Source organism: Rattus norvegicus, chromosome 7, assembly GCF_021556685.1.
Source record: "Rattus norvegicus strain SHRSP/BbbUtx chromosome 7, alternate assembly SHRSP_T2T, whole genome shotgun sequence".
NCBI classification, from domain to species: Eukaryota; Metazoa; Chordata; class Mammalia; order Rodentia; family Muridae; genus Rattus; species Rattus norvegicus.
Genome location: NC_141540.1, coordinates 95893942 through 95905957, shown reverse-complemented (window position 1 = coordinate 95905957; position 12016 = coordinate 95893942). Strand labels below are relative to the sequence as shown.

Below are 12016 nucleotides of genomic sequence, written 5' to 3'. Positions count from 1 at the left end.
GTATCTTAGTCACTGTCCCGCTGCTGTGAAGAGACACTATAACAAAGGCCACTCTTATAAAAGAAGCATTGAATTGGGGCTGGCTACCAGTTTTGGAGGCTTAGTCCATTATCAGCATAGTGGGGAATGTGTCAGCAGGCATGGCAGGCATGGTGTTGGAGAGGTAGTTGAGACTTAAAGCCTGATCTATAGGCAGGAGAGAGAGAGAGAGAGAGAGAGAGAGAGAGAGAGAGAGAGAGAGAGAGAGAGAGAGAGAGAGAGAGAGAGAGAATATCCCTCCAACAGGCCCAAGCTCCTCCTAATCCTTCCAATACTGCCACTTCCCGATGACTAAGCAGTCATATATGGAATTTATGGGGGCGCATTCATATTTAAACCACCACACTTGGTAAGCTTGAAGACTTAACTGATAAAAAGAGAATAGTTTCTCAAAGAACTCTGATACTTCTGCTTCCAGCTGAAACCGGGAAATTCAGAGGCAGCAAACATGAAAACAAGAAAAACCTTAATGGAAGTGTTGAACCTAGAAAAGGTTTGGTCTGAGTTTGGAAGGAAACTCAGGGTCAGTTTATGACCCCCAAGTACTATTGCTGGGATTTGCTGGCTTTTAATTTATTAGACTTCATTTATTTAATAACATTTTGGCACATTCTGATTCTTAGGGGTGGACCCCCAAGTTTGGCAGCTTAAACAAGGCTTCCACATCTACTGCAAAGCTCAGGAAGCCAGACTACCCAGAAGTTGCTTGCGTTGGGATAGAATGGGCCACTCTGCCGCAAATCAGCACTTCTGCTTGGGAGGGGTCTATGAAATACTGTGTGAACATTTTTTTTTCTCCACTACTTGCATAGAGGAGTTGTACTTTAATTAAAGCAACATGTATATATAATTTAATAAGTGCCCGCCAGAGTTTCTCTAATAAAAAAATATGGTAAAAGCAGCTTTTATTCTAAATCGTTTAGGGAATTGTGAATTTGCTAAGCCTCAATCTCTAAATATGTGGGTGTGGATGAACCTCAGTTTCCATAAATTTATGGAAGTTTAGCCTATCCCAAGTGGGTGAGCCAAGCTCCAGGCTTTTTTGTTTGTGGGTTGAAATAAAGGCTTCAGTACTAAGCTCTCATCTTTCTCCTCAAAGCGTAAGCAAGATTTCAGTGACTGTCTTCTTAAAGGAGCCCAACTCTGCATTCCGGGGTCTTACCTGAGGTTGTTAATAATTGAGCTTCTCATCTGTATTTGAGGGGCCCTCTTAAATACCCTGCCAATGTTATCTATACATGTTTCTTTAAGTCCATGCCTAAAGCCACTGCTGCTAACCTCTCTCTCTTTATGCTGAAATAATGCATATTTTAGTTCCAGTTTGCAAGCCACACAGTAAGAGAGAGCCGCCATCTTAATTGAACCCTTGACTAACCTGATATACCTCTTCAGGGGTCAAATCATTTAATTACATACAATCCATTCCTATTGGCTTTCCATTTAGCTGACTCATCTTAGTATTTACTGGATGTTTCCTTTTTATATAGACCATTAAATCTGACAATTTCCAAAAGAATTCTGGTTTTGACCCTTGGTAAGGTGGTCAGATAAATCACAGAAGTGTTAGAAAAACTAACTTGATCAAATTAAGGAGAAGTCACTGACTAATTAATAAGTAAGCTAGCAAACTGTAGGCAACTTGACTCCTCTTCTAATATTTTACATTTGTTGTAAAGTTGATTATGCACTGAATATATTTTCTTCTTCCTTTCTTTCCTAGAGAGACATCTCCTGTATGGACGGCCTGCAGTGCTCTATCGGACTAGCTATGATATCTTATACCATACGGACTTTGAAAGTGGTTATAGTGAAATATTCTTAATGCCTCTCTGGACATCGTATACCATTTCTAAGCAGGTTATTGAGAAAATTGGGGATTACACTCTTTATTTGATACAATGAATGTTTGATTAATAATATAATTTTACCTTAATTTTTCATGATTGAAGAATCCTTCTGTTGCATCTACTGTAATATTGTGTGTGTGTGTGTGTTTGTGTGTGTGTTTGTGTGCATGTGTATACATATGTGCCATGGTATGCCTTAGAGCTCAAAGGGTGGTTTATCAAGTGTTAGTCTTAAAGGAAACACTTTTTCCTGCTTCGTTGCAAGATATTTTAAACTACTTTCAGTTTTCTGACTGTTCTATTGTAATATGTTAACACACACACATACACACACACACTCACAGAGAGAGAGAGAGAGAGAGAGAGACAGAGACAGAGACAGAGACAGAGAGAGAGGCTGGGTGGACAGCTAACAGCTAAGATCAGCCTGTCTATGCTTCCTCTGAAATTTAACAGTAGGATCTCCACTTTATGTATTGTTTAACTTCAGACACTGGTAAAAAGATTCTACTGCGGAAAATGTAAGAGTTTGAAGATTATTGGCTTATTGTATTTAAAACAAAGGGCTTAAAAAAAGAAGTTAGAATATCAGAGCATTGACTATGGTAAGGTAGTGAGTTTGGTTTGAGCCTTTCAAAGTAGGTGCACGAGCTTTGCTCAAGTCATTTGCTTTCATCTCTCGAATAGCCTCATTGAGGTTCTCTATTCCCCATGCAGGCTGAGGTCTCCAGCATCCCAGAACACCTGACCAACTGTGTTCGTCCTGATGTCCGTGTGTCTCCAGGATTCAGTCAGAACTGTTTAGCTTATAAAAATGATAAACAGATGTCATATGGATTCCTTTTTCCTCCCTGTGAGTTGGGCTCTGATCCCCTCCCCCAACCTCCCGCTGTGTGTGTGTGTGTGTGTGTGTGTGTGTGTGTGTGTGTGTGTGTGTGTGTGTATGCACATGCGCACACTCCCATGCCTTTGTCAGGGTGAGAGGTATATTCTGGAGTTGGAAGCCTGCTGGTTAGGATTTCAGTGGTTCCAGGTTTCTTCATGGGGAAGCATTTGTGAGACTGTGAGATTTTCCCAAAATGAGCCTGAAAATGACCAGCTTTCAAATATCCTGCTCTTCTGGAAAAGTCTAAAGTATAGATGGGGGAAACTTGTTTTCCTCCATACTGTTGAAGGGAATCTGAAAGAAACAGTAAGTTAATGGGAGATTAGTTCTTTCTTAAGAAAGGTGTTTCGTTTGAAGGTTCCATATGGTTATATGATGAGCGTTTGTCATTCTTTATCCCCCATTGGCTTCTTTTATAACTTGTCCCCTGCTGGAACCCTTCTCACCACGTTCTGCTCCTCTTTCTGTGTCCTTGTTTTTTGTGTGTGGCCCGTTGAGTTTAATAAGAGTCATTTGCCTGAGTGTGGGAAGGAGGCTATTAAGTGGCACAGTCCCCGCAGAGGTGATTTCCTGAGAACAATTATGGCTCATTATCTTAATGACATTTTTTTAAAGAGTCTAGGATATAATAATGAAATCAAAGAACTACAACTAGGTAGGAAGAAATGGGCTGTAAATACTTCCTGGGAGCTGTTAAGGGATGCAGAGCGACTGAGTGCAAGTGTTTGGTGAAGCTGCTAAGGGGAGATAAAAGAATAGATCCACTGGCTTCAAACTCTGAGTTGGAAGACTGAGTTTTCTGTTGAGATTGGTAAGCAATGGACTCTGTTTGTTCTCCCACCTGATGTTTAGACCTGAGCTCCTCCCCAGAAGCTAAGTATGATGCATTCCTCGTAACCAACATGGTTCCAATGTACCCCGCCTTCAAACGTAAGTACAATATTTACCCAATAAACTGCTACTTAGAAGATAAATATTTTAAATTTGCCACTTACTTTTTCTACCTCTACACTGATTTTAATAATACCTTGCAACTGTTCGGCTTATAAGTTGTGAAGATATTTCACATGAATTCTCTGTAGATGAGCTACCTGGGCAGGAAGCCGGGGAGTCATCTAGCCCTTGCTTATAATTAGGAAATTGCCCTCATAAGAAGTGACACAGGTCATGAAGTGGTAGGGCCAAACTAAACCACAGTTGCATTTTTTTCTACCCTGCAGTTCTTTCTATTTTTAATGCTTATTATTTTTTGTGATGGAGTCTTACTGAATTCTAGAGGTCACTTGCCACTTCACAGCATCTATGTTTTTTTATTGAGCATGTCTGCAAAGGTCACGAGCACCCTTCTCCTTTAGGGTGCTTCTGTTTTCTGAATATTGACCCCAAGACCCAGAAGAAGATTATAAATATTCTTTATCAGAATATCAATTCAGATGATTTTAGGGCCATGAAAATTATTATTTTAACTTCTTTGAACATATAATTTATTTGTTTACAGGATAAGTATTCTTGGTTAATCGTGACTCTGTGAATTGAACAGAGCATATTTGGGCAGGAAGAATTGATTTGTGTCTTTGCACAGGTGTTTGGGCTTATTTCCAAAGGGTTTTGGTGAAGAAATATGCTTCAGAAAGGAATGGAGTCAACGTAATAAGTGGACCGATTTTTGACTACAATTACGATGGCCTACGTGACACTGAAGATGAAATTAAACAGTGAGCTTTTTTTTTTCCTGTTCTGTGTGAGATGCCTAAATTCTAAGACACCAATCAAGGATATTCATATGCTAGAGAGGAGTTTATATGCTTACATATTTTTTCTTTGAATTTCAGCTTAAGATCTTAGTTGTTTTTCATCTTTGATTGAATATGACTTTAGTAATTAGAATGAAAAATTTTGATGTTTGTAATAGACATATTTCCATTTTATGATAAAATGTCTCAATAATATTTTTGAAATGACCATTTATTCTTCAACAACTCTTCAGTAGAGAAATTGTGATTTTAATTCATTTTCATTATTTTTAGAGACTTTGGAATCTTTTCTACTTTCTGAGCAGTATGTCTTATTTGAAAGTTGCTTATAGACTTTGATTGACTCCAATTATCTCTCTCCCCTTGGTGCTATTTGGGATATAAAAAGATAATGTAAACACTGTACTTACAAGGAGTATGTAGTCTAGTGCATTGATAACATGCACAAATAAACAGAAATCAGCACAGTGTTCGATAATAACGATACTTTGTGAATAAAATGCTATTTTGAAATACAGATAATTAATAGTATTTTCAGTAATTCAAAAGAAATCTCATCTTAATTATATACTTATGGCTGGTCATTTTTGATTCTTTTAAAACAAGATTAAGTCCACTCATAATTTCAAGATTTAGAAAATGATTAAAGTTATAATCTCCAAATCTCCTGAAGAATTTAAATATGTGAACTTTGCTCTACTGGAGAAAGCTCATTCAATAGCCCTGGGCTTATCTGTTCTTGACTATTAGTGCTTCCTTTATATCAAATTCAAGATCTCAGTGTAGACTAAAAGTGCTCTCTTTCCTCTACACCCAGTGTCTTGTGCTTCTAGACCATTTTCTACATCTATGATAGTGGTCTTTCTGGAGCACAATCTAGTATGATGCTTCATATCCCCCAAGACTTCCATGGAATAGATACTAAATTCCATATCTTGGCACCCACAAACCATCACAATTTGACTTTTATTGACCCTTCCAGCTCTTTGAGAGTTATTATTATCCTAGTCACCATTGACTGCCCCCAACTCTTCAATCCAACCACTTGATTTTCTTGGGATATCTCTCTCTTCTCACCAGGCCGAGTCAGGTAGACAATTCCAGGCAGAGATAACATCAATCATGTTTAAAGATATATCAGGGGTCTAGCAGAGTGTCTTAGACACCAGTGATGGGTGAGCATTTTTAAGAGAAACTTTCAATGCGCCTTGTAACTTTATTTCCTGGCTCAGGTATGTGGAAGGCAGCTCTATACCTGTCCCCACCCACTACTACAGCATCATCACCAGCTGCCTGGACTTCACTCAGCCTGCAGACAAGTGTGACGGTCCCCTCTCTGTGTCTTCCTTCATCCTTCCTCACCGACCCGACAATGATGAGAGCTGTAATGTGAGTTCAGAGACAGAGTCCTCCAGGATGTGCTTTCATATTTAGCTTCTTAACTTATATCCCCAGCATTGAAGCAGATATATTATCATGAAGCCTTGGGAGCCCCCAACTGAATGGAAAGGGGAAATGACCCAAACAGATCTTTATTGAATATCTAGGGACCTGGTATCCTATAATAATAAGTTTGTACTTATCACTCTGTGTTTGTGCATGTGTGGTGCATGCCTATATGTGTATATCTTAATACAGTTCTATGTATATGTTCAATTTTGCCAAATGATGATGTGCCTGAATGGTTTCAGCTTCACAAAAGGGCATTGCACCAAAAGGAAAACCACAAAATTTTGATAATAGGGTACAATAAGAGTTCAAAAGAATTTACTGTATTAAATTCATTTTTTGTGGATGCTTGAAAATACAACAAAAGCTTGTAAAACACACACACACACGCGCGTGCGCACACACACACACACACACACACACACACACACACACACACGTGGAGCACTTATTAGTCAGACTATCTTTTGCTACTGGTTATAGGAACTATGGTAGCCATTCCGTAGCACAGAAGCCTGCTGTATCATTTATTGTCACGTGGAAAGAGTTGGGGGGGCAGAATGGAATCATGAAAAGGCTCTTAGCAGGGGGAATAGAGATGGCTCTGTGGTTATGAGCATTGGTTGCTCTTCCAGAAGACCAGAGTTTAATTCCCAGCACCAATATAATGGCTCACAACCATCTGGACCTCTAACGCAGGGATTCCAATGCCCGCTTCTGGTCTCTGTAGATGCTAGGCATGCACAAAGCACAGATGTTGATGCAAGCAAACTACCCGTACTTACAAAATAAATAAAATCTATTAAATTTAAATAGGAAATGTCCGGAGCTGTGCTGCGTGTACAGACTGAAAACACAGGGACAAATCCTATAATGTCTATATGTACCTTTATGATGATGGAAACGTTCTGCTGCAAGCTTGGGTCTAGAATTAATAGTTGATATACATTTATTTCTCTTACTAGAAGGAATAGGCATGGGATCTGTAGAATAGGATTGTTAGTCAACAAATTAAACTCAAATTCCTAAATTGTTTTAAAGTGTTTTAGAAGAGAAAACACTGTGTTAGATAAAAGCCATACATTCCTAGGCAGCCTATTGTATGGGGCTGAAAATAAGACATGAATGGAAATAGCCACAATGAGAAGCAAAAATCCATAACAATTAGTCCAGCCAAGATCATCATCTTCATGGGCAGTTATGACAATGGCTTCAATTATCGATGAAGAATTTAGGTCATGAGTGATCAAAGCATAATAAAGACTTCCAGCGATAATAGAACTGTGAACTATGGTATACGAATCGAGTTACATTCATCTAAAACATTCAGACTTTTTGGGGATGATGTTTTAGACTTGATTTTTACCAAAAGGCTACATAGTGATGAGTGACGTTTTAAAAATTATGTGTAATCAAAAATTTTAGACTGTAGTGGTAGTCATAGTACTACTGATTGTAATAGCTGCAGAAGTAGTTGTTACCATATACTGAGTACATGTTATGATCCATATATTGTATAGGTCCTCAACTATATGGTTCCTGTCATCTAATAACCCTGTAAAGTTTCTTTCTTTTTCCTGCCTTTGTGTTAACTTCTGAGGGTCATATATTTAATAAAAGATGACGGTTAGTTGGTAGGATGGGGAAGTTTAAATTCCACAGATAATTAGCAGATATCTGTAGAGAACTTTGGCAGTTTTTCTTATTGTGCAATTAGATAATCAAGAAAAAACTGTTTCATCAGAAGAGAAACATTTTAGGTTTTGCTTTAAGGAGATAAATGATGTTGGAGGAGGTTGATCATGGTGTTCAAAAGGTATTGGCAAGATTCGTAGAAATGACATCATAGAAATTGACCTGAGGTATCATCTTAGACAATTAAAGAGGAGTCTGGAAGGAAGAACTTCTGTGGCCAGAGGGTGACTGGGGCCCTAAATGTGGCTGGAAAGGAAGAGGAAGGGGGAAACTGAAAGTGAGAATAAGCTGCCATGAGCTTACTGGCATGATGTTTTAGTCATGCTTGTTCACCGGGGAATGCAATTCCTCTTATAACATCGCAGTCATTCCCTCAAGGAAACCTCAATCCTCCTAAAAGCCAGTTGGTAGGTAGACTAAACACATATGGGATGAAACTCAAAATTGCTCTGAATTTTAAAGGTAAAGTAAAGGTTGTGTAGACAGTTACACATATAGTAGGCTATTTAAAGCACATCTCAGTACTTGGGAAGCCTCCAGTTCCCGCAGCAATGTGGCAACGGTGACTTTGAAAGGCCTGTTCCAAATTTAATGCCAAGAGAGTTCTAGGTGACACAGGGTTTTACCTGCAAAATGAAATCTGTACTACTGTTCCTCAGGAGTCTTCCTTTGCTCCCTGGTTTCTGAACCTACAGTAAGTTTGGAAGTTCTTCTAGAGAGTTCATGGCCAGCATGCTTCTTAACTTAAGAATCTCAAGTCCAATAGCAACTTCTATTTTTTAAGTCTACTTGGAAAACTACTGCAACTTGAATCTATAGACCTTCATTGGGAGAAAGTTTAGGGAAACAGACAATAAATAACCTAGCGTTGTGGAAACAGTTCCGAGGTTAAGAGCACTGGTTGCTCTTCCACAGTACTGGGGTTCATTTGCTCTTCCAGAGGTCCTGAGTTCAATTCCCAGCACCCATGTGGCAGCTCACATGGGGGTCTGTAATTCTAGTTCCAGGGCATTGGATTCTTCTTCTGGCTTCTGTGGACACCACACACAGGTGACACTGAAACATACATGCAGACAAAACACTTGTACACATACAAATAAAAAAAACTAATAAATCGAACTTTTAGAAGAACAAATATCTATAGCATAAAAATAATTGTGGACTGTGTTTTTGGTTATGTTAATATTCTGTTATTTATTTTTAAAGCTTTTTCTTTCCTACTTTGGCATACATGAACTGTATATAAACTTTATTATTTTCATATCTTGTCCTTCTAGTTCCATCATAACTTCCACAGATTGTGAGAAAATATGTTTTCTTTACATGTAGTGTAAAGGCAAAATATGTTTTCTTTATACATAGTGTAGTGTAAATTGCCTTATGACAAATTAGAGACAAGGTTTTAGCATGTGGAAAGCAGAAGAGAATATTCCTGGCACTTGATGTCTCAAGGAAAGAAATAGAAAGAAACAGATTTTTGCCCTTGAATTCTTACCATTCTAACTTGTCTAATTTTGAGTAAGGAAACCCTTTTCCAGCCCTGTCCACACATTCACATACTGCATTTACAAAGGGAACACTGGACTCACTGACCATTGAAAAAAACCCAACAAAGGAGCAAAATATGAAATTCTCCCAAAATATAACCTCATGCTTACCCTGAGGGGGTCTTGACCCATCAAGAGACCTCCTACTTTGTTAATTACATGGTCATGCTGAGGACTGGTTAGTAGCATTGTGGGTAGAGCTAAATTTAGATTCGACTATACTGGGTGTTGCAGAAATCTTGGTTAGGTTAGGCAGGAGGTTATGAAAGGCCCGAATCCTCTCTCTTGCCTGCAAAGGCATTTCTGCACTTTGCCTGGAATGGCCAGGCATTGGTTTCCTGAACCAACAAGCTCATGATACATATTTAGATTTGGCATGAGTTACTGTCATTCTTGGTTCAGGTCGGTGTGGGTTGGAGTTTTCTGAGAAAACCTTTGCAGATTCATGGGCCTCAATGGTTGGTTCATTGAGATCACTAGTGGTCAAGAGTTAGCCAAGGGAGCGCCTAAACATTCTTGCTCCTGGGCTCTGTAGCACCCTGTAAATGTCTCTAAAGACTCTTGTTGGACACTTCAATTCAGAGGCATTAAGTAGTGGTGTTATTTGTGAAGGCTTTCCTGTCATTGGCTACTAATGAAGGACACTTTTGCTTAATTCATAGGACATTTGGATCTTATTATTTTCCCCCAATGTTTCCTCCAAATTGAAATATTTTTGAGACGTGGGGGTTTCTTCATCTTTAGTTTCTAATGAGACATGAAATACATTGTTCTGTTGTTCTGTATGGCTTTAGCCTGGAGTTGGTTTTTTTTTTTTGTTTTTGTTTTGTTTTGTTTTTCCAACAAAGTCATTAAGAGATTCCCTTGCTTTCATTGGTGGTTTACTATCGTCTAATTTTCCCTTTCTTTCTTTTTCTCCTTTTATTTTTTTTCCTGCCTCCAATCATGCTGTTGAAGTAAGCGTTAGTAGCCTTATTAATCAACAAAGCATAGTGGAATTAGTAGTTTCACCAGAGAGCCAAATGTGTCAACTGACCTGTTTCAAACTGAACTCATTATCAGACAGTAACTGTCATCTCCTAGATAACTGATGGCTGTGAGGGCTCTTGTGAGCAGGAATACACACATAGTTTCCTATGTAAGGCACTGGCTATCTGGTTATTTTGTAAGAGAGAGGAACATTCCAGATTAAGTGTGAGCTGAATCCAGCCCTACCTTTGATGGCTGAGAAGAAAAGCAACATGATCAGATTCTGCAGGGTCAACAATTTTCCTCACTTTGATTTGTGTTCTGAGAACCTAGTGAGAACAACTCCTTTTCACACAATGTTACTCATTTGTTTGGTACACCTTATCACTCTGAGAATGTCTACAGGCAAGGAGAGAGGTATTTGTGGTGCATTCCTGACAGATTTCAGTAGAGATAAGAGGGTCAGTGGGAACAATGTGCTTGGGTCTGTGTGCAGAAAATGACCTTGTCTAACCTTGTCTAGAAAAGTCTGATTGCTTCCTTTCCCTTGCAGAGCTCCGAGGATGAGTCGAAGTGGGTAGAGGAACTCATGAAGATGCACACAGCTCGGGTGCGGGACATTGAGCACCTCACTGGTCTGGATTTCTACCGGAAGACTAGCCGTAGCTATTCGGAAATTCTGACCCTCAAGACATACCTGCATACATATGAGAGCGAGATTTAACTTTCTGGGCCTGGGCAGTGTAGTCTTAGCAACTGGTGTATATTTTTATATTGTGTTTGTATTTATTAATTTGAAACCAGGACACAAACAAACAAAGAAACAAACAAATAAAAAAAAAAACCACTTAGTATTTTAATCCTGTACCAAATCTGACATATTAAGCTGAATGACTGTGCTATTTTTTTTCCTCTAATTCTTGATTTAGACAGAGTTGTGTTCTGAGCAGAGTTTATAGTGAACACTGAGGCTCACAATCCAAGTAGAAGCTACGTGGATCTACAAGGTGCTGCAGGTTGAAAATTTGCATTGAGGAAATATTAGTTTTCCAGGGCACAGTCACCACGTGTAGTTCTGTTCTGTTTTGAAAGACTGATTTTGTAAAGGTGCATTCATCTGCTGTTAACTTTGACAGACATATTTATGCCTTATAGACCAATCTTAAATATAATAAATCACACATTCAGATTTTCCCTGGTTCTGTCTGGCCTTTGTTTCTTTTGTAAATCTGGGGTTTTCCCTCAGGTGTTTTCCCTCAAGGGACATGCATTTCTTGCATTGAGGCTTCTTCCCAGTTGCTTCCTTGATACTTAAGTAGAGGATGGCATAGGTACATGCATACAGGAAATCAGAACTAGAACAGAGAAAACCATAATTGTTTTGTAAGGTTTTTCAACTTTGAAAAAAAAGTGTTCTCTTGATTGATTCAGTTCAAAATTGTCAATAGTAGATTCAACCTCAATTGTTTTATGGAGTTAAGGATATATCATTAGTTGATTGAACATGTACAAGACACTGATCAATTCCCAGACCTACAAAAATAAAAACATCATTAGTCAAATATTCTATACAAAATATCCACCTAGGGGGTAGAGAGATAACTCTCTGTTAAGAGCACTGATTGCTCTCCGGGAAGTCCTGAGTTCAATTCGCAGCACCCACATGGTGACTTACAGCCATCTGTAATAGGATCTGATGCCCTCTTCTGGTGTGTGTGTGTGTGTGTGTGTGTGTGTGTGTGTGTGTAGACAGAACACATATAAAATCAATCAATCAATCAATTAATAAATACTTTTTTAAAAAATCCACCCAGCAACTACAGAAAATGT

At 38.7% G+C, this 12016-nt stretch overlaps 1 protein-coding gene across 27 annotated transcripts in view; it reads left to right on the top strand.

Annotated features, from left to right (window-relative positions):
• Enpp2 (ectonucleotide pyrophosphatase/phosphodiesterase 2) overlaps positions 1-11379 on the top strand; it is a 123260-nt gene extending 111881 nt beyond the window's left edge. For 16 of the 27 annotated variants that reach the window (XM_087559264.1, XM_087559263.1, XM_087559285.1 and 13 more), the window contains 6 exons: positions 1760-1896; positions 2604-2739; positions 3625-3702; positions 4355-4487; positions 5759-5915; positions 10740-11378. In XM_087559264.1, the coding sequence (XP_087415390.1) occupies positions 1760-1896; positions 2604-2739; positions 3625-3702; positions 4355-4487; positions 5759-5915; positions 10740-10910 (812 nt within the window). In that variant the 3' untranslated portion in view covers positions 10911-11378. 27 annotated transcript variants of the gene reach the window in all.
• The last annotated feature ends 637 nt before the right edge of the window (positions 11380-12016 follow it).